The sequence below is a fragment of the Neocloeon triangulifer genome, unplaced genomic scaffold (assembly GCF_031216515.1).
Source record: "Neocloeon triangulifer isolate White Clay Creek 2 clone unplaced genomic scaffold, ASM3121651v1 ptg000010l, whole genome shotgun sequence".
In the NCBI taxonomy this organism is placed as follows: domain Eukaryota; kingdom Metazoa; phylum Arthropoda; class Insecta; order Ephemeroptera; family Baetidae; genus Neocloeon; species Neocloeon triangulifer.
In genome coordinates, this window is record NW_026775552.1 from 1,636,824 (window position 1) to 1,659,500 (window position 22,677).

At 42.4% G+C, this 22,677-nt stretch overlaps 1 protein-coding gene across 1 annotated transcript; it reads left to right on the top strand.

The window, feature by feature from the left end:
* The first annotated feature begins 626 nt into the window (after positions 1-626).
* On the top strand, positions 627-22,612 carry LOC132195651 (protein slit). Its single transcript, XM_059617789.1, has 27 exons — positions 627-869; positions 4,619-4,690; positions 4,852-4,923; positions 6,594-6,665; positions 7,670-7,741; positions 7,802-7,873; positions 8,279-8,498; positions 9,198-9,361; positions 9,729-9,800; positions 9,862-9,933; positions 9,991-10,062; positions 10,120-10,191; positions 10,246-10,317; positions 11,616-11,927; positions 12,589-12,735; positions 12,792-12,935; positions 13,252-13,563; positions 13,619-13,690; positions 14,340-14,411; positions 14,465-14,536; positions 14,689-14,760; positions 15,009-15,532; positions 15,659-15,738; positions 17,613-18,104; positions 18,220-18,665; positions 20,851-20,996; positions 21,499-22,612. Exons 1-27 carry the CDS (start codon positions 712-714, stop codon positions 21,777-21,779), a joined length of 4,434 nt encoding a protein of 1,477 aa, XP_059473772.1. The 5' UTR covers positions 627-711; the 3' UTR covers positions 21,780-22,612.
* The last annotated feature ends 65 nt before the right edge of the window (positions 22,613-22,677 follow it).

Genomic DNA, 22,677 nt, shown 5'->3' on the forward strand with positions numbered 1-22,677 from the left:
CAATTGGGTTTGGAATGAAAAATGAGGAAGCTGCAAGAAATTTGTGGGAAAGAAAAGGTCTTGGTGGCGCGACTGGCGTGTTAAAAGTCATAACTGCAGACGAGCAGCTAAAGTGGAGGAGATTAAAAATTATTTTCATGTGTATGAGAGAGAGCGAGGGGGGCGCACACAAAAGAGGAATTAACGGGGGGTTCGTGCGCGGGCACTCGGCGCGGCGCTGATTCGGACGCGCGGGCCGCACCTGGACGTGACGGATAATCCTGCGGAAGGGATTAAAATTAAACGGGCCCTTCGCATCGAGAAGGAGAGACGACGAGTCTGTGCCTGTGGCTGCGTTGGCAAGTCGCGCCGCCGAAGGCTGGGGAGGGGCGCGACCGCAGCGCTGCCAGCGGGGCAACCAGAAAATGACAACGGAAACCGGTTAACCGGCAGCGCCGCGGGCCCCGCGAGGCCTCGAGAGGTCAGGGGTCGAGGTCAGCCTCAGGTCTACGATCGCCCTCGCCTTGGGTGCACGGGGGGGTCCGCTCGGCCGGGGAGGGTGCGGAGGGAAGGAACGGTGAGCGGGGGAAAACCGGTTGTGGGCTGGCGGTGTTGTTTTTGATTTTCACTGTTTTTTGCTGTTTCAGTCTTCAGTCGAGCGAGTGAGTGAAGCGAGTCGTGTCCTCGAAGTCTGTTTGGTTGACAGTCGGTGGCTGCGATGTGAGAGTGGCGATGGCGTTTGCGTTCGCAATGCTGTTGGTGGCGGCGGGGGCTGCGTCGGCCGCCCCCGGCTGTCCCGCCGAGTGCTCGTGCGTGGCCAGCGTGGTGGACTGCGCGAGACGAGGCCTCCTGCAGGTGCCCCCCGACCTGCCCTCGGACGCCCACCGAATGTGAGTATAAAATACCTTGGCCAGCCCACCTGCCCTGCCCCCGCCACCAAACGCGATCAGGTCGAAGGTCGACCCACGTCCGAAAAAAAGCACGGATACAGAGCCGAAATTATTTCCTTGCATCACATTTATTTCGAGTTTGAATTATTTTTAATAATGATAAATAATTTTGGATGCTGGTATGGGGTCGTGAGCGTGTTCTCCGGTGTTTTTTTGGTTATAATTCTAAGCTATTAATTTTTCATATTTGATCGACAGTTGCAGTTTTTTTGAGAGGGTGCGAGGTGAAAAACAATCAAATTGTGGCGGAGGGACTGACGGGGGCGGCGCCGCCGCCGCGACGATCGATTCCGAGACGCACGCAAATTAAATTTTTCTCGTCTGGTTTGTGAGTGGGTCTGGCAGGCGAGGGGGCGAAAAGTTGCTCTGCATAAAAAAGGAGATGGGCCCACGGCCAACGAAGAAAGAATGAAAGTCTCGAGAGGACGCTTCCTGCTCATCGGCCTTCTAATTGATTGTTGAGAGCGCAACAATGCGCCAACAATCGACGCGACGGGGGTCGCGCCCCTGCAAATTGAACCATCCGGCCGTCACCCCCCCCCCCCCCCATGGACGCCGTGACAAAAAGGAAAAAGCAAACAATGGAAAATGACCTGTTGGTCGCGCGCCACACCAGACGAAGCTTTTCGATTTTGTTCAATTTCAAAGTCTCTTAATTCTTAGTAACCCCAAACAACGGAGCGTGAAAAATTTGTTTTGCTCTGATCTGTCAACACGAGTCAACAACAATTAATGTTATGATCGCCACATTTGACTTCAAAATATAGTGGGCTGAGGACAAAGCAATTTATCGGATTAATACTACTGCAGGAAAAACGTCAAAGATTAACTTTGAATTAAACCTTTTATAAATCTGTGAGGAATTTTGAAACAAAACAATTTGATCAGAAGCCTTTAAGCGGAAGGAGCTTTCAAGAAAAGCACAGCCACTCCAAGTTTTGAAAACTCAGGCAATGGAATTTCTCATGCAAAAATTTAATATTAGATATAAGCATTTTTTGTTCAGTGGCAAGACGATTGGATTGATTTTAGCAGTTACAAAAACACTCTTTATTTTAATGTATAATGAGGACGATCCAAAAGGCTAACTTGGCCCAGGCTAAATTAACCTTGCCTGGGCTAATTGAACCCGCCATTCAATTTTGCTGGTGGGCTAAATTAGCCCGGGGCCAAGTTAAGTTAGCCTGGACCAGGTTAGGCTTGTGGATCGCCCTCAATGTTGTTAATTTACGAATGACATTTTTTTTTTAAATAAATTAATAATATTTATAAAACTTATTATTTGAATATTGAATCACTTGAAATAAATATTTCGTCCTGAGCTGAAATTGATTGGATTTGAGCGCAAATTGTGTGTCCGGTTGCGTCAATTAAGGCGGCCCCTGCCCGGCTCCAAGGGGCCCCTTTCGTTGATCACGCATTGAGAAATTCTCTCGCTCCGACGCGCCAGATCGATTGTTTGATTCCAAAGTTAATTATTGGCCGAGCTGCAACTCGACGTTGGTCCGTTCGCCGCGAGAATCGATTCTGCTTTTTGGGCCTTGTAAAAAAGGGCCCATGCATTCACGTCACCAGCAGCGTTTTCCACATTTTTCCCCTTCGGTTATAATAAAAATAGTCGCGCGTTACCAGAAACTCTGATATAGTCTATCATAAAAAAATTTTCGGCTTTCATTTGCTATCCAGAACGCAGCAAGTTCTTTTGACTGAACGAAAATTTATTCGGCCAAGCTTTTTTTTTGCCGCAGTTATTTTAACTGCTCATTTTTTAACCTTTCAATCTTTTTGATGTATTAAAATAAATAATCTACATCGGCTTTCAAAAATATTTTGATCAGCTTGTTTGGGAGATTCTATTGTCTGGCGGGAATGGAGGGTCTGTTAGTTTTTAGACCCAATAAAATTGAAGGAGATTGGACTGAAGAAGAGGAAGAATTGAGGAATTGTTCCGATTGACCGAACCGTCTTTTTATTGAAATTCTTGCCGTTAATTTTGGGTTTTTGTGTTTTGAGGAAGGCAGAATTTGGCCGATTTTTCCACGCGACGTTGGTCGTGGGCGCGTCGTCGTCGCTCGGCATTCCTTCCGCACAGAAATTTCTCTTCGCTGCAACGTGGCCCTCGATCTCTCTCTCTTTTATTTTTTCTTTCTCCGGCGAGCGGCCGAGCAGCTTAGGGTGTCTCGAGAGTTGAAACGCGACACGCACTGCACGCCGTCTCGATCGAAAATCAAATCTCCATCAAAAAACGACCCGTCACTCCAAACACCCTAAATTTGAATTATTTCCCATTTCGTCTTTTACTTTTCAGTTTTCAATCTTATTCATCGCTGCGAGAAATATTGAACAGAAAATACGACTTCACCGTCAAGTAGAATCGATTTTAAATCAAGACAAAAAATGACCTGGGATATATTTTCAAAATATAGATTTTATTCTGGTATATTAATTCTGAATATTTATTTTCGGAAATGAAAAACGGCTTGAGATGAATTTCATTAGGGACAAGTGATAAATGCAGATGCAAATATAAATTCCAATAATTTTTCAATGATAAGCTCCTAGCGTTATTAGCATGAGATTAAAAAAATTTCATTTTTTTTCTTTAAAATTTTCAATTTTTGTTTCTCAAAACTTGAAAACCAGTTTTTGTATTTCTGTTTGCGATATAAACTTCTAAACAACATTTTTTTTTTTACAAATTTTCGACGCTCAACATTTCGAAATCGTAGGTCAACGTTCAAGATCAGCTTTTGGCATAACTTCAACATAAAATTTTTAAGACGAAAACCCTATACGATTTAATGGGAAGTGTAAGAAATAAATGTGGCTTGTCTGATTTTGGATTGATTTGGTAAATATCAATCAATAGTAAAATATTTGTCATTTGAATGTAATATATATCATGAAAATTATAAAAAAAGGCTTTTGATGCTGTTAATGGAAACATAAACTAGATAAGCTAAGCAGCGTTTTCATTATTGCATGAAGTTTCATTTAAATGAAAACAAAATACAACTGAATTTTTTTTTCGCCATTCCCGATTTTAAATAAGAAATGCGGCTGCATTTTCCCTGTACATTAAAAAATAATCGAAGAGGGAGTTCATTCGGAAAATTTTTAAATTTTACTTAAAGTCAAACTTAGGCTGATAATGACCTTGAAACGTATTTGTTCACGTTTTGCCACTTTTGTTGGACGTCGCTAAATTAGTTGTTAAGAAGTTTTCATCTCACGCGGAGAAAGGTTATAAGTTATAACTAATTTTTTGAGTAGTTGGTATATAAACGAATTAAAATCGGAAAAAACTTCGGATAATTTTTTTAACCTTATTTGTACAACATATGGGCAGGTGCAATTTATCATTGAAAAAATTATCTATACCGACATCATTTTTCAATCTGCAGTTTTCACGCGTCCCTGTATTAAATCAATTTCATGCGAAATTTGGCTTACACGTTGACAGTGTTCATAAAAAAAAAATTTTTGATTTATTTAAGTGCATGTCGAATTAGCCAATTGAAGGGTAAATTGAATTACGCGCAATTGAAAGCAATTGTGGCGCTGCATGTTGAATGGCTTTTGTTCGAGGCAAGCGAGGAAAAAAGTTTCGCGCGGCGGAAATTAGTTTTTCTGCTCGAGCGCAGGCGTTGATAAGGAAAATATTAATTGCTCTTTTCTTTTGCCCGCAGCGACTTGCAGGGGAACAACTTGACGGTGATTTTGGAGTCAGACTTTGAGGGCCTGGCCCACCTGCGGATTCTGTGAGTTTCCTTTTGATCTGATCCCTTATAAAGCTTGGAACTCCCCGGGCGGAAAGATAAAAAGTTTTGCTCCCCTGCCGCCGGCGCAATTATTTCCCGATTCGCTTCCACTCGGGTGCTCGCTCGCGTCAAAGGGAAAAATAAAATTCTTTTGGCTGCAGGAATCTGGTCAACAACCAAATCCACACGGTCGAGAAGGACGCCTTCCAGGACTTGGCCGCCCTCGAGAGACTGTGAGTGACACACCCTTAAATAAATCACCCCCTCTGCGAGCGCAGTGCGAAAACATAAAAACCTGTTCTTTTCCTCGCACATTTTCTTTTATCACGATCAATTCCAGCCGCGAGGTAGAAATCTTTGGAACCCCATCTAAGGGAAACCTCAATTATAACGGATTAATATATTTAATTTCAAATTTAATTTTCATGGGCACAACCACGAGTACCCTCAAGGCCTTTTGAGGAATTTGCTCTATATGGAACTGATTATATTCTAGTTTCATGCGGGTTAAAGGGCTTTCAAAAAAGAACTTTACCAAAATTGTCGATTTCCAGATTTTTCAGGACATTTCGAAAAACATTAATACTTTTAAGTCTGTTCTCTAATTGTGGTGAGCGATAACAATTTCAAGTACTACAAACTTAATTTTTCATGCCGAACAACCTTTTTCTGTTGACACTGCTGCCTGATGTAGGTCACAAGTCAAGGTCAACTTTAAGCTTGAAAAAATTCCAATTTTTTGGGGCTGATGGTCTCTTTGGAATTTTTGCAGGTTAGGAAATAATGAGGGCGATCCAAAAGCCTAACCTGGCCCAGGCTAACTTGACTTAGCCCTGGGCTAACTTAGTCCACCAGCAAAATTGAATGGCGGGTTAAATTAGCCAAGGCCAGGTCAAATTAGCCTGGGCCAAGTTGGCCTTTTGGATCGCCCTCATTATGTGGCTTGTGTTATTTTACATAATATGTGTGTTTTCCAGAACAGTTAAATTCTAGGGTTTCTTACTACAAACCATGCCTGAAGTAAAAAACATAACTAAAAACATATTTTACCGTAAAAAAGCTCTCAAATAAAAACCACTTCAGTTCAAATTGGTCAAAGTGCTTCTTACTTGCATTAAAATAAACCAAATTGGTTCATGTTTTCATTCACTTCACGTCAAATTAGTGGCATTTTAACCCGTTGTTTTTATAACTTCAGACGCGGTTTATCATTAAATCGCTTGAGTGACTTTGACCTACAGCTTTGGTGTCAGCAAGAAAGTTTTTCGGCATCAAAAATTGAGTCAAGAAAAGTAATTTTTTTCTCTAGCATTCGCTGTTGCAGAGTTATTGCACGTTTTAGTTATCTGTGTCAATATAAGTTCTCCAAAAAATCGGGGAGGTCAATAATTTTGATATCCAAAATTTTGGAACATGATTCCATTATATATAATTTATGAGAGCCTTTATAAAGGCTCTCAAACATATGTGAATCTCAAAATGAATAGTTTCCTAAAACAAAATCCTCCAAAGGCCCTGCTATTGCTCAACAAAATGCCGTACATTTAAGCAAGAAAATTCACATTTTGAATGTTGAATATTATAATAATCAACACTCAAAATATCCAGTGAGAAATTTCTGCGCATCATGGAATATTCCTTTTGAAAGCCGAGAAATTCTGTTGGGCCGCTCGCTCTAATGGAAAGCAGCAAATTGGCAGCTCGCGCGTCCAGATTAAATCTCGGCCGGTCGAGAAATTCTTGCTTTTTGGTATTCGTTGGGAGGTCGCGACCTGAAAGGTGATCGGGGGAGGCGCTCGCTCGCTCTGGGGGCTGCGTATAAACCTATATACCTGAGCTGCTTTTCGTCTTGTTAATTCGTCTCGTCGTTTTGGAGAAAAACAAATTGTGATTTTGCTTTCAGGCGGCTGAGCCACAACCGGCTGCGCCACCTGCCCGACCTGCTCTTCGCCAGCGCGCCCAACTTGCACCGCCTGTGAGTTTTAATTAATCCAACCTTTGCTCTCAAACGCCAGCTCATTTACCCTTCCAAACGTCATAATACTTAAACCAAAATATAATGAGGGCGATCCAAAAGGCTAACTTGGCCCAGGCCAAATTAACCTGGCCTGGGCTAATTAAACCCGCCATTCAATTTTGCTGGTGGGCTAACTTAGCCTCCCAGCAAAATTGAATGGCGGGTTAAATAAGCCCGGGCCAGGTTAATTTAGACCGGGCCAAGTTAGCCTTTTGGATCGCCCGGCCTCAATACTTTTTTTGTATCACTTTCATTTTATTCAATGTGCGCTCTTGCTATTGCATTATTTTGTCTACTCATTGAAAACTTGTGAAATACGTTCAAAACAATAATTTGGACAAATTTCACTCATAAGATACTTAAATTTATACTTGTTTTATTATTTCTTTTTTAATCGTTTTCTTTGCGCTTGATGACTCAAAATGTCTGACCACGGTCTTATTTTAACCGGCTTTTAATGAAATGAATTTGAGAACTTTCATTTCATTTTCTTATTTATTTAGCATTTTTCTCTCTTATTAGTTTTATAATTTTAGCAGCAATATTAATTGTACTAATTGTGAAGCAGAAATTCAATTTACTAATAAATAATTTTTCTTCATTGCTTGAAATTTCATTTTTCTCAAAAATTTCATTTCCAACGAGTTTGTCTCCAAAACTTTATTCAAACTTGCCACTTTCTATGATAAAATTTAATTAAATTTACACACTGAAAAAATCGCAAAGTGACTCACTCAGGTCAAATAAGCCCGCCCGAGATAGGGCATTTAACGTTGGCGGCCAAAGATCCGGCGTAATCGGGTCTATGATTGAGATTCTTTTTTATATCAGTGATAAATCTGCGGTAGCATGAATTTGTCAGTATTTTTCTCCGAAAGTGCAAAATCATAATTTTAATTGAAATGGGGCTATTGATTTCGCTTTTGGAATTCACCTTTGAAATTTGATTTTGGCAACTTCAGTGACCTGAGCCACAACCAGCTGGTCAGCGTGGGCCGCAAGTTGCTGCGTGGCCTCACCTCTCTGAAGAATCTGTGAGTTTCCCCGCACTTAAAAAGTTGCAACCGAAATTTCATTTTCCCCTTTGCAAACAGACAACTCGAGTTCAACCAGCTGACGTGCGTGGACGAGGCGGCCATAAAGGGTCTCAAAGACCTCGAGATTTTGTGAGTGTTGCTACATTTTCCTCTTTCCAACTTTTTTTCTGGCTCTCATTGTAGCAAGACTTTTATTTCATTGTTTTTTGTTTTTTTTTTTCATATATTTCTAAAAAAACGTTTTTATTTTTGCCAAAATATTGTTCAGCTCTTTTTGCATTGTTTTATTGTTTAACAACATAAGCATATGATATATTATTGCGTTCCAATAAAAAACTTCGTTTGCCGTCTCAAATTTTCACATAATATTCTTACTTTTTGTTAATGCATGGAACGAATTTTAAACTAATGACGGTGGAAAAAGAATACTTTTACTTTCCAATAAATTTGAAATTATGCTGTATAAAGTTTATTTTCAAATTGGAATGAGCTTAAGACGTGCAGTTTTGAGTGAATTTATGTGGTTGTTGGCAGGACGCTGAACAACAACAACCTGACGACGCTGGCCAAGGACGTGTTTGAGCCGCTGTTCCGGCTGCGCAGCCTCAAGCTGAGCGACAACAACCTGATTTGTGACTGCCACCTGTCGTGGCTCGCGCGCTGGCTCAAACGTAACCCGCAACTCGCCCCCTACGCCCGCTGCTTCGCCCCCAACCCCCTCAAGGGACAGCCCCTCGTCGAGCTCCACGACAGGGTAAAGTCGCCTTTAATTACAATGAGGGCGATCCAAGCTTGTAATATGGAACATGCCGCATCGCTTGTCCTTTCAATATTTCTTTTTCAAAGACGCTAATTATGCTAAAAAGCAAAAGCCGGACAGTTTAAGAAACAATGAGGGCGATCCAAAAGCCTAACCTGGCCCAGACTAACTTGACTTAGCCCCGGGCTAACTTAGCCCACCAGCAAAATTGAATGGCGGGCTAAATTAGCCCGGGCCAGGTTAATTTAGCCTGGGCCAAGTTAGCCTTTTGGATCGCCCTCATTCATTTTTATCATTCTGCGTCTCAATATCTTTGGTTTGAGCATATGTATTTCAAAAGTCAGTTGAATTTCTTGATTGAATTGGCACTTTTATCATTTGGAAAACAAAATCTTTCAAAGGTTTGTTCGACCTGAAAACTTGGAAATTCGCAGGCAAAATGTGAACCTCGCTCCATGCAAGCTGAACTAAGACTGTCACTAAATGTTTATTGTATAGTATTTTAATTTAATTAGCATGTGTATGTGCTACAAGGTCGATGGCGTGATTTCCGTGGTGCCTCAAAATTTTACAGGGAGACAACTGTGACAATTTTATTGCAATTTTAGATTAAACTGGCCAAGCCGAGCATAAAATTTGCATTGATTCCATTGATTCCATCTTTTAATATAATATTATTTATTTTGTTGACAGGAACTGAAGTGCAGCGGATTGGTGGAGCGGCCGAGTGGTGGGGGTGAGTGCGTTGGGGAGGTGCAGTGTCCCCACCTGTGCCGCTGCGATCAGGGCATTGTTGACTGCCGCGAAAAGGGCCTCGCCAAGGTGCCCACCCACCTGCCGGACGCCGTCACAGAGCTGTGAGTGCCAAGTTCTTTTCCAGCCACTAAAACCTTCTTTGTAAAGCTCAAGGGGGGGGGGGGGAGTAACAATGAGAGTTCTTTATCTATTGTACAAAATAGTCATTTTAATGCAGAAGATTTGCCACAATTTGCATTTCTTGTCTCCTCTGTTCAGAGTTTTGTTGTGGGGCCTCTGGAGGTGTGAATTTATTGAGGGCGATCCAAAAGCCTAACCTGGCCCAGGCTAGCTTGACTTAGCCCCGGGCTAATTTAGCCCACCAGCAAAATTGAATGGCGGGTTAAATTAGCCCGGGCCAGATTAATTTAGCCTGGGCCAAGTTAGCCTTTTGGATCGCCCTCATTGACTTTTAATTTTTGCTGGCAGGCGATTGGAGCAGAACGCGATCACGGAGATCCCAGCGCGCGCTTTCACGCCCTACAAGCGGCTCAGCCAAATGTGAGTTTTCTGCATTTTCTAAAATTCCGTTGCAAAACTTATTATCGCACTTAATTTGCAGTGACCTGAGCAACAACAAGATTGCGCGCATCGCCCCTGACGCCTTCCAGGGTCTCAAAGGCCTCACCTCACTGTGAGTTCTCCTCACTCCTTTTCCCCCGCTCTCCCTAACCGCCTCTTTTTCCAACAGGGTGCTTTACGGCAACAAGATCTCCGAGCTGCCCGCCGGACTTTTCCACGGTCTTTCCAATCTCCAGCTGCTGTCAGTTTTTTTAAATTTCCGAAAGTATGATTTTTAAAAATTGGCAATATTTTGCAGGTTGCTGAACGCCAATGAGATCTCGTGCATCCGGCAAGACGCCTTCAAGGACCTGCACGCGCTCAACTTGCTGTGAGCTTCTTTTTCTGTGTCTTGCGTTTACATTGCTTTTTTTTCTTTTGACAGGTCTCTGTACGACAACAAAATCAGTTCGCTGCGCAACGGCACCTTCGTCTCCCTTCGCAACATCCAGACACTGTGAGTTCCCTCTTTTCCTTTGGATTCCAAAAATCAGTGAGGCTGCATTTTCCACTGAATAATTCATTCTTTAAAAATAATTCAAAAATTCCAGATTGAACGAAATAGCAAAGTTGCTCTCTAATTGAACTGGTAAACCTAAGCTTTAAATTTCATTTGTCAATTCATTATTACTGAAAAGCACATTCCTTAATAGACACCATCATAATTTGCGCCAGATGTTAAGTTTCCTCAAATTGAAGACAATTATCAAAGTCATTCTGTTTGAACAGTTCTTGTTGACCTTGGCTATTTCCATTTTAGTTTGGAAGCAAACATTACCTACTCTGAATATCGTCCAAACGAGGCATCTGATCATCTCACTATGAAGTCTGCGATTTCAAAAAAAAAAAAAAATTTATCCTTTTTAAATTGAGCAAAATTGAATCTTCCTAATTGTTGAGGATTAAGATTCTGGATCTGATAATAGTCGAAAGAATTTTTTTTTAAACGACTAAGATCATTGAAAGTTTCAAAGTCTTAGAGTAGATTAAAAAAGCATGATTCGAGATTTTATAATGGGAAAGTGATTGCCCAAATCCTGATGGTGCATTTTGATAAGTAACGTGGAACGTCGGCAATGATGGGCAACCGAATTTTGTCTAATAAGCTTCAATTGATGTTAAGAAAGATGACCTAATTAAGGAGCTATGCCTATACTTTCCAAAGCCCACCCTCGGAATAAAAAATAATATATGGAGACTTTTCTGAAGTCTAAAATATTCAATAATTGCAAACTTGCTTATATTAAACAATGTGAACTTTCAACTTACATTACTTACCAATTTGGTTGTTATTATTTTTAATATTATTACTTTAAACACTCTATGCAACCAAAATGATTTCAAATGATAATTTTTGTATTTCCAGTTTCTCTATAAAAATAAATAGTTGGGAAAATTCAATGAGGGCGATCCAAAAGGCTAACTTGGCCCAGGCTAAATTAACCTGGCCCGGGCTAATTTAACCCGCCATTCAATTTTGCTGGTGGGCTAAGTTGGACCGGGGCTAAGTCAAGTTAGCCTGGGCCAGGTTAGGCTTTTGGATCGCCCTCAATATAATTTCGAAAGCTAATTTATGCTAAGGGCCTACCTAATGTATCAAACTTGTCTAAATTTTTACTCTTTCCAAGGTCTCGAAATAAGTTTTGTGCCTTATTCTTGAAAGTAGTTGTCAACTTTTAATCAGAAAAATTGTCATCGCTCCCCATTAATGTGTCCAATTGGGGCGCGGTTGATAAGTTTTTGTGTTTGCCACAGGCACCTGGCGCGGAACCCGTTCGTGTGCGACTGCCGGCTGCTGTGGCTGGCCGACTACCTGCGCAAGAACCCGATCGAGACATCGGGGGCGCGCTGCGACTCGCCCAAGAAGATGCAGCGACGCCGCCTCGAGACCATGACCGAGGACAAGATGAAGTGCAGCGAGGCGGCCAAAAAGGCGCTGGCCGACGAGTGCTCAGCCGATGTGCTTGGCTGTCCGGCCGGCTGCAGCTGCCTCGGCACCGTCGTCGACTGCTCTGGCATGCGCCTCACCTCCGTCCCCGCCGACGTCCCCCAGCACACCACCGAACTGTGAGTCTTGTAATTAGGTCATATTTGTTTTTGTTTTAAATAAATTTCCACCAAACGCCTTTTCGCCCTTCCCTGTTGAGATAAAAATTCGATTTCATACTGAACAGGATCAAACATTTTTTTACGTGCCTGCAATTTTTTTTTTTTTTTTTTTAATTGAAAATATAATGAGGGCGATCCAAAAGCCTAACCTGGCCCAGGCTAACTTGACTTAGCCCCGGGCTAACTTAGCCCACCAGCAAAAGTGAATGGCGGGTAAAATATAACCCGGGCCAGATTAATTTAGCCCGGGCCAAGTTAGCCTTATGGATTGCCCTAATTATTTTTGTGAAGTTAAATTTAAACATCCCGTGTAAGCGTCTACTATACAGATTGAAAATCTTTTATCTTGCATAACTTTTGCCATTAAAAAAAAAATATTGAGGGCGATCCAAAAGGCTAACTTGGCCCATGCTAAATCAACCTGGCCCGGGTTAATTTAACCCCCCATTCAATTTTGCTGATGAGCTAAGTTAGCCCAGGCTAGGTTAAGTTAGCCTGGGCCAGGTTAGGCTTTTGGATCGCCCTCAATAATTTTGGCCTCAACAAATTTTAGCCTGACTAAAAAGACAGTGAGTGATTGTGTCAGAGTTGACAGAATTGAGAATTGATAAAATTTCAGGCTGCTGAACGACAACGAGATCTCGGGGGTGGTGGCGGATGGGCTGTTTGGGGGGTTGCCTCATTTGCGCCGCCTCGACCTCAGCCGCAACCGCATAGACGCCGTCGAGCCCAACACCTTCGAAGGTTGCGCCAAACTGCATGAACTGTGAGTACCTGAAGCTGCCCTGAGCGCCCCTCCATTGACCCCCATCCCCTTCGCAGGCTGCTTTCCGGCAACAAGCTGAGCGTGGTCAACAAGAAGTCCTTCCTGGGGCTGAACACCTTGAAGAGGCTCGCCCTGGACGACAACCGCATCTCCTGCGTCGCCCCAGGGTCCTTCGACCACCTCGACGCCCTCCAGACCTTGTGAGTGGCAATTTTCTCTCAAACTTAAGCAGTTTCAAATCCTGCAACTTTCACAAAATCAAAATTTCATAATGTCAAATATCTATCCAAAATTGATGGTGGTTAAAATAGCGTTCAATCTACTTGAAAATGGTATGTTCTGAGAAAACAAAAATTGGAAAATGAGAAAGGGTATTTTAGGGATGGATATATTTGTGTATTCATAATTTTGATTAAATACATTCCTCATCATTAAAATTGCTTTAAAAATTCTATTTATGAACAGGTCACGTTAATTTGATGGTGTTGTTGTGATCGCATTGGTGTTTGTTTGCAGGGAGCTGAAGGGAAACGCGTTCAACTGCAACTGCCACCTGGCGTGGCTGGGCGAGTGGGTGCGGCGCCGCTGGGGCGCCGAGGGCGGCGCCACGGTGCCGACGTGTGCGTCCCCGGCGCGTCTGCGTGGGTCGGCGCTGTCGCAGGTGGCTCCGCACGAGTTCAAGTGTGGAGGCGGCGCCGACGGCGACGCCGGCTGCCTGGGCGCTGACTACTGCCCGCCCAAGTGCGCATGCGCGGGAACCGTGGTGCGGTGCTCGCGCGCCAACCTCACTGTCGTGCCAGACAACCTCCCCCCGGAGACCACCGAACTGTCAGTCCTCACTCTTGCCCGTGCCCTTTCTCACCCTATCTGTTTGCCCTTTCAGGTACTTGGACGCCAACGAGATTCAGACGGTTGAAATCGAAAAGATCAAGCACCTGAAGCACCTCACCAGGCTGTGAGTCTGCTTTTATTTCTAATACACAAACACAAACCTACTTACAAGCGAAAAAGATTGAAAATGGAAACTTTTGTTTAACTTTGGTCTAAAACGCAAAAGTTTGTAGGAATACTTTAATATATTGGAGGAAAGTTGGCATTTTGTGCTCTAATCCAGCCAATTAATCGTAGAAAGGGCTGAAATTCAAATTTTTCACATCGGCCTACATGAAATCAAAATTTATTTAAATTTTTTGATATGAAGTTATTAGAAGAATTTGATCAATTTTATACTTTTTGCTCTTTTGTGCATTTAAATAATAACAAACTTATTCCATACTCCATACTCTAAGTAGTAATAAATTTTTGTCTAAATATCAAAGTCTCAATGCTCTGAATTAATATTTCCAAACAAATTGCTTTAGGTGATTTTCCATTTTAATAGAAATTTAAACGTTTTCAACTTGTTCACAAATTTTGAACGCTTGCAAGTGGTTTAATTTCGGTCAATTATTGCAACACGTGATTTATTTTAATTTCATAAGTTCCACGGCACCATTAATGCAGTGCAACAACTCAAAATTAATAAAAATTTTATCTTTTTGGGTTTGGGGTAAAACAACAGGGGAGAGGAACCTTTTAACACTTAACTATGTTGGTTTCTGCAGTGACCTTAGCAACAACCACATCTCGGTGCTGCCCGACTACGCGTTTGCGTCGCTCTCCAAACTGGCTACATTGTGAGTTTCACTTGCTTTGATTCAAAATTGCCAATCTGAAAACGTTTGCCTAGGATTGTGAGCTACAACAAGCTGCAGTGCATCGAGCCAAACGCACTCAAGGGCCTCAAGTCTCTGCGCATCATGTAAGTAGAGTTGTAAATTGTTCTACAAAAAACTACTCCATGGTCAAACCTTCATTGGTATGGTCATGCTCGGAAGCTATACCATCGGAGAAGTTTGCTGTGGAACAATTTACAAAAGGTCGTGATTGTTTAATTATTATGACCTTTCGCAGATCTCTGCACGGCAACGACATCTCTCTGCTGCAGAACGGCACCTTCGACGACCTCCACTCGCTCACCCACATGTGAGTTTTTAAATTTAAATAGCAACATCGTCTCAGTTTTGAGTCTTCTGCAAATTCAGAGATGTCTTAAACTGTGACCTGCACTCTGGAATTCGGTGGTTAGGTTGTTTCTAATTAAAAAAGTCTTCAGAGTTTCATCTGTTTCGTAAAAGTCACTGATCACTTCAGGGCAGTTGCAACCATCTGAAATCTAGCCTTTTGTAAAAGCGTGTGTTCAATTAATGATTTTTTGTGTTTGTCAATTGCAGCGCGCTGGGGTCAAACCCGTGGTACTGCGATTGCTCTCTGCGCTGGTTGTCCGAGTGGATCAAGCGCGACTTTGTCGAGCCAGGGATCGCGCGGTGCGCCGAGCCTGCGCATGCGCGGCACGAGTTGCTGCTGACTGCGCCTGCGGAGGCGTTTGCTTGCGGTGCGGCGCCGGTGGCGCCGTCTGTGCTGGCCAAGTGCGACGCGTGCTTCCGGTTCCCGTGCGCGAACGGGGGCACGTGTCGGCGCGTCACAGGGCGCGCTTTCGAGTGCGGCTGCGCGCCAGGCTTCCACGGACGCCGCTGCGAGCACATGGTGGACGCGTGCTTCGGCAACCCTTGCGGCAACGCGGCTTCGTGCGTCGTCCTCGAGGAGGGCCGCTTCAGCTGCCAGTGTCCGCCCGGCTTCACCGGCGAGCGCTGCGAGTCCAACATCGATGAGTGCCTCGCCCACAAGTGCCACAACGGCGCCACCTGTCTCGACCTTGTGCAGGCGTACCAGTGCCTCTGCCAGCCAGGATTCACAGGTTCACATTTTGTTATCAAATCTGTTCTTAAGTCGTGCGCATCCAAACTCCAAATATTTAACAATCTTCTTTACCGCACCATCTGTAATTTTTTTACTCTTATTATTTGGATAACCAATTTTTCAGGCAAGTACTGTGAGAAGAAGATCGACTTCTGCACCAAGGAGATGAACCCGTGCAAGAACGGCGCCAAGTGCGTTGACAAGGTAAGAAAAAGTTTCAATAATCTGCCAATCCTACGTTTTGGTTTTTTAACAATCTTGACAGAAGTTTCATTACGATTATTTTTGCATTCAGCGCTGAACTTACTTTTTCATCTTAAAAAGGACAACAGTGCATTATAATTACGTAAGGTTTGTCACAATGATTTGTTTGGAATCAGAATCTCACCATACCAAATACAATTCTTATACGGCTTATACAATACTTATCTTTTATTGATTCTATTAAATTTCTTAGGAATCTTATATTTTGCAAAAACATACATTACAAATGAAATTGTTGTTTGTTGCTTCCGGTTTTGAATTTTCTTGTGACCAGAAAAGTATCAAAACATTTGTTTATTTGTCATAATCAGATATAGCTCTTCATAAAAGAGTTGTATTAATTTGGCTGAAAAACTTCAGAAATCCATATCCTGTAAAAAGCTAAAAAAGTTAAAATTGATATAAAAGCAACATTGATCGTTTTACAGAAATTCCAAAATTGAAACAAATAATCGTATTGAATGGGATAATGAAAGAAGTTGTAATTTATTTAATTTTTGTGTACTCTCTATTCCAAAACCATTTTCAAGATAACAAACCCCCATAACATTCTTGAGGCACAAACTTGTAAGAAACGGGGGGGGGGGGGGAACATATGGAATAAACTGTTGTCATAAACAGGATAGAAAATTGGCACTCGTTTATTTCCATGTTTATTCCAGCTTCTAGACAAGGATGTTTATAGCCAAGTTTATTCCGTGTTTGTTTCCAAGTTTATGCCATATGGTTTGTACACCAGTTTATGTTCACCCTCCCCTTTGTGATCCTCTTGTTTATTCCCTAGTTTATGTGAAAGCTTACCTCCCCTTATTTTAGTTTATGACCATGTTTATGCTTTTTGCGGGTTGCATAAATTCAAATCAGCTCACATTTTTTAATTAGTAATAAATGGTCTTTATTTCATAACAAAATAAAAATACAAAGTGCAATAAAAAAAATCATAATATTAATTAACAGGTAACATATTAATCTTTTTCTCAGCATTTCCTTAAATTTCATGACGTACGACATAATTTTTAAATTGAGATAATTAAGCAACACTCGGTCAGTTATATTGAGGGCGATCCAAAAGGCAAACTTGGCCCAGGCTAAAATAACCTGGCCCGGGCTAATTTAACCTGCCATTCAATTTTGCTGGTGGGCTAAGTTAGCCCGGAGCTAAGTCAGGTTAGCCTGGGCCAGGTTAGGCTTTTGGATCGCCCTCATTAACTTTGGAATTAAGCTCACTGCTCACCTCAAAAGATAAAACGATTCGATCAATCCGGTCCTCACGTTATGCTTCTTCTGAATCAAGTTTATTATCGAATATTCCCGTTCGTCTTTGATGCAATCAAGTTGTTGAATTAATTCACATGTTAATGTGAAGAAAAAAAGAATGGCGGGCGAAAAGTTTCATCGTCAAACTTTTTACTTTTGTTGATGACCACCTTAGCTGATGAGTTACGAAGCTATTTTGGTTTGTTTTCTTGCCATAGTCAAGCGCGTTGACACATTTACGCAAACAAACCTGAATTCCAGTTGGGGGGCTTTTGTAGTTGTTTGGTAGGGCTCATATGGGCCCTCTCCCCCCTTGAGACCAATTTTAGTAATGCCCCGACCTTGCTGCGAAAAGCTCTTACAATAAGACGCAGGCATGATGTGTTGTGACCTCTCTTTCTCTCTCTCTATTTGAGTTTTCCTAAATTTTTCTTTTTTTTCATTTTGCCTGTTACTTTAAAATATAATGAAACTTCTCATCAATAATGAATTTTTACGAAATGATAAAGACAATTTGAGCCGTGTGAATTTGTTATGAAACTTCGTCGTTGTTGCAGGGAACGAGCTACAGCTGTGAGTGCCTGGCGGGCTTCAGTGGGTCCAACTGCAGCGTGGACGTGGACGACTGCGTGAACCATATGTGCCAGAACGGGGGCACGTGCGTGGACCAGGTGTCGGGCTACACGTGCGCGTGTCCCAGCGACTTCTCGGGAAAGTTCTGCGAGGTGAGTCCGATGGTGGCGATGTTGTACCCGGCGACGTCGCCGTGCCAGCAGCACGACTGCAAGCACGGCATTTGCCACCAGCCCAACATGGAGTCGAATGAGTACCTGTGCCGGTGCGCGCCAGGCTACTCGGGCAAGCGGTGCGAGTACCTGACGTCGGTGTCGCTGCGCCACAACGCCAGCTTCGTCGAACTCGAGCCGCTGAGCACGCGGCCGGCGGCCAACGTCACCGTCCGCTTCTCCACTGCCCAGCAAAGCGGCGTCCTCCTCTACGACGGCGAACATCAACACCTCGCCGTCGAGCTCTTCCACGGCAGAATCAGGGTCAGTATATCATTCAAACCAAGGATCTCGTTCATTTACAATTCGATTTGTTTATTCATATCGAATATCCTTAACAATTAAAAAGCCAAGCACTCACTTGACGTGTTGTTTGTAGGTGAGTTTTGACGTTGGCAACTACCCGGTGTCGACGATGTACAGCTTCGAGCAGCTGGCCGACGGGCGGGTGCACACGGCCGAGTTCCTGCTCGAGGGCAAGAACTTTACTTTGCGCGTGGACCAGGGCAGGGCGCGCTCGATCATCAACGCCGGCGACAAGGACTTCTTGCGACTCACATCGCCGCTGTTTCTGGGGGGCGTGCCCGCCGAGGTGGGCGGGGCCGCCTTCCAGCAGTGGCACCTGCGCAACCTGAGCAGCTTCAGCGGCTGCCTGCTCGACGTCTGGGTCAACCGCAAGCCTGTCGACTTCGGCAACGCCGCCCGCATGCACAAGGTCACGCCGGGCTGCGCCCACCTGCTGCCTCCCGAGTTTGACGCCGCCCCAGACGCCCACCTTCAGCCGCGCGCACAGCCCGATGACCTCCTCAAGGCAAAGAAAACCAGGTCTGTATACAATCGTACTTCACTTTTTTCGATTGCAAACGAAATTTGGGACCTTTCACCATTGATCTAACAATAAGATGAATCGGCCAGTTTTTTTTTTAAAGCACTACTCTGATTTTTAGATTAATACTAAAAATAGCGCCATTCTGATTTTCTGAGACTATATGTAGAATTTAATATCGGCAACTCGGCAACATTTTGTCCAATTCCACGGAAAAAAATCCAAGTTACGATTCTGAAAGAAAAATGGCATTGAAAACCAAAAAGGCATTTTATACTGACCTTTTTATCCTAGGTGTTTTTGGTCAATATTAAAGTTGTTCGGGATGAAAAATTAAAGGTCTAGCGGTGAAAACTGAATTGATCAAGCAAGACCCCTTAAAAATAATGAGGGCGATCCAAAAGCCTAACCTGGCCCAGGCTAACTTGACTTAGCCCTGGGCTAACTTCGCCCACCAGCAAAATTGAATGGCGGGTTAAATTAGCCCAGGCCAGGTTAATTTAGCCTGGGCCAAGTTAGCCTTTTGGATCGCCCTCAATATCCAAAAAATGTATTGCGATCAGCAAAAACGCATCATGTTAATTTCAAACGATAACATCTCTCAAACTAAAAATAATTCCATCGCAAAATTAACTGACCCAGATGTAGAACTTCACAGCCTTAATTTTTTTGCCTGAACGCTAACAATTGTTAATATTGATATAAATAAATCTACTTTTTTGGAGGAAATTTGCCTTGAAAACAAAACACATTTTAATTAACTTGATGACCTTTGACCAACGTCAATTTGGTCAACAGCAGGCTGTCCAGAACAAAAAGTTACCTCCATGGGTGAAAATTTCATGGCTCTTAAATTGATACGAGCAAAGTTGTAAGCATTTTAGAGTTTAATTAGCTTACTCTTTTTGACAAAAAGTTTCTAAAAGTATTTAAAATTATGGTCTCAAAATTTGGTCAAAGTTTCTCATGAACTCTAAACATATCTAAAAATCAGAGTGGTTCTCGTAACAAAAAATCTGTCCAATTCATCTTAAATCATTCGCAAAGTGAAGTCTCTTGACTAAATTTTGAAAAAAAAAATTTCGAGTACTTTTTAAAATATCCGGGAATTTCGAAAAAACCCAAAATTGCGTTTATCTTTGCTCCTATTGAGTTTAGAGCAATGCACAGTAGGCAACTTTTTATTCCGAACAACTTTTCTATTGGTCAAAATGTTCTAGGTCAAAGGTCAAGGTCACTAAAATGCATTTTAAATTTTATAAGCAATTTTTCTCAGAGAAGCATACCTTGGATTTTTCCGTGTTATATATATAGGAAAAAATGAAGCCCATGAAATTCAGCATCTGGTCGGTGAAAATCATGATGGCGTTTTTTTTTTTTGCCTTAAATATTTTTTAACTGCGTTCTCGTCAAAACGCGTTATTTTGAATTGTGATAGTTTTGATGTAAATAATGGAGTAAGAAAAATGCGGTCTTCACTATCCACCCTAATTTTTTATTTTGATCATCAATTGACCAAAAACCAAAATGACCTAGGTCCAAGGTCATGGTCACTTAAATGCATTTTTAGTTTTTTAAAGCCATTTTTCTCAAAGAAATTCAGAATGGCGTTATTTTTAGTTTTGAAGGTATGTAAATATGAATTAAAAAAGTGCGCTCTCGACCGTATACTTTTATTGTAAAACATGCCTTTTTAAATACTTATTTACATACCATTCAAACTAAATATATCGCCATTGAGATTTTCACCGACCAAATGCAAAATTTCATGGACTACATTATTCCTATACCACGGAAAAAATCCAAGGTATGCTTCTTTGAGAAAAATTGCTTTAAAAATTTAAAATGCATTTTAGTGACCTAGAACTTTGACCTAGGTCATTTTGGCCAACAGAAAAGTTGTTCAGAATAAAAAGTTGCTGATTATGGTGAAAACCGCATTGCTCTCAACTCAATAGGAGCAAAGTTCAACGCAATATTGGGTTTTTCAAAATTCCCGGATATTTCAAAAAGTACGCAAAATTTTTATTATAAATTTAGTCAGAGACTCCTCTCATTGACCCCAATAACATTCGTGAAAACTTTGATGATCGCGGCAACAAAGAAGTTTTTAACAATTAGGGGTCAATTATTCTCCATTTTCTTGATTTAATTACCTGCCGATTGATTGACCTTTTGTGGCAGCTTCGACCGGGCGGCGTCCAAACTGGCATCAGCGGGCGGTTGTGAGGTCAGCCGGTGTCGTCATGGCAAGTGCGTGGCGCCGCGCGGCGCCGCCGACTACTCTTGCGTTTGCGACAAGGGATGGACTGGCGTCTTCTGCGATCAAAGTGAGAATTGAAATTTTTATTAAACCTTGCGATTTCTTCAACTAAATCACGTCTTATTGTGGCGTTTCTTTTTTTGACCATCAACGCCCAAATGAACTGCTACGAGTACTTGTTTAAGTCTCTCAATTTTTCACCAATTAATGTGCAAATTTTGACACCAGAGTTTCTGTTTTGTGCAATTCAATGTGCTGATTTCACATTGATTTGACTAATTTAAGGGTTACAGCATAATTATATTTCACTCCCAAGTGTCTTTAAATATTCCTGAATGAATATTGAGGGCGATCCAAAAGCCTAACCTGGCCCAGGCTAGCTTGACTTAGCCCCGGGCTAATTTAGCCCACCAGCAAAATTGAATGGCGGGTTAAATTAGCCCGGGCCAGATTAATTTAGCCTGGGCCAAGTTAGCCTTTTGGATCGCCCTCATTGAAAATTTCCATGAATTACCAAAATGTAATAATCGCATTGATGTTAAATTAGACGTGTCGGATTTTTTTTTCAGCAACGGCAGGTGCGGCGGCGGCAGGTTCTGGAGGCGGTGGGGGCGGCACGTGTCGTAAGGAGATGTCGCGCGACTATTACGTGGAGAACGGGTGCCGGTCGCGCAAGCCGCTCAAGCTGGCGCGGTGCGAGGGAGGGGGCTGCGTGGGCGGTGGTGGGGGGTGCTGCCGACCGCGCAAGAGCAAGCGGCGCAAGGTGCGGCTCATCTGCAATGACGGCACCCGCTACATCCGGGATGTCGACATGGTGCGCAAGTGCGGCTGCGCCAAAAAGTGCTTTTGAATCCCCTTGCTCGCCCCGACCCCGCGCAGTACAAACCCCGCCCTCAGCCACTGCCCGCGAAAGACTGCCCTCAAGGTTCGGCCTCGCATTTTCTCTTTGCCAAGCTTCCCATCGCGCTTTAAGTTTCGATTCATGTAAATATCTGATGAATACTCCGGCGAAAGCAACTGAAGGCAAAAGTATTAATTACCTCACGACGATGATTTAGATGCATAACGAGCTAATATATTATATATATATAAATAAATATAAAAACGTATAATATAAATATATATAACTATGTATACACACATATATTATAAACACATTTATACATTCGCGTATCTCTCTTGTATGTGTTCCAATCTGATATAAACATTGTTGTCTCGAGTCTTGGCCCTAATCAATTACCGTGTTGTTAAGTTGTTGATTGTTTCCGTCTCATAGAAATAACCAAATTTTGTACCAATTCACTATGGTCAGAAACATTCGATACAGAAAAAACATTTCTTTATTCTTGCTCCCCGCCGATAACGTTTAGCTTCATTTGTTTCATATTCATCACTTTTCGTCATAAAAAGCAGCTAAAATACTTAATGAATGTTGGTCCGTCTCGTCCCAGACAATCAAATGTTATCTTTGCACACCTTCAATGTGATTTCAGGTTATTTTTCTTTTCGACCCCATTTTCCCATTTTATGATTATTTTCAGTTCAATTTTACTCTCTGATTTGATGGCGTCCATGAGTGAATTTCACTACGATATATTAATGTTAATGTGAAATTTCAATGCAAATTGTCTCCTATTGTATGGCGAAACAAATAAATATATAGTAAGTAAAACTAACTCTCAACTGCGGCGCGTTTTCATTTTTTCAAACCCGGCCGTGCGCACTTCCTGATGGAGCGGAAATTTGGT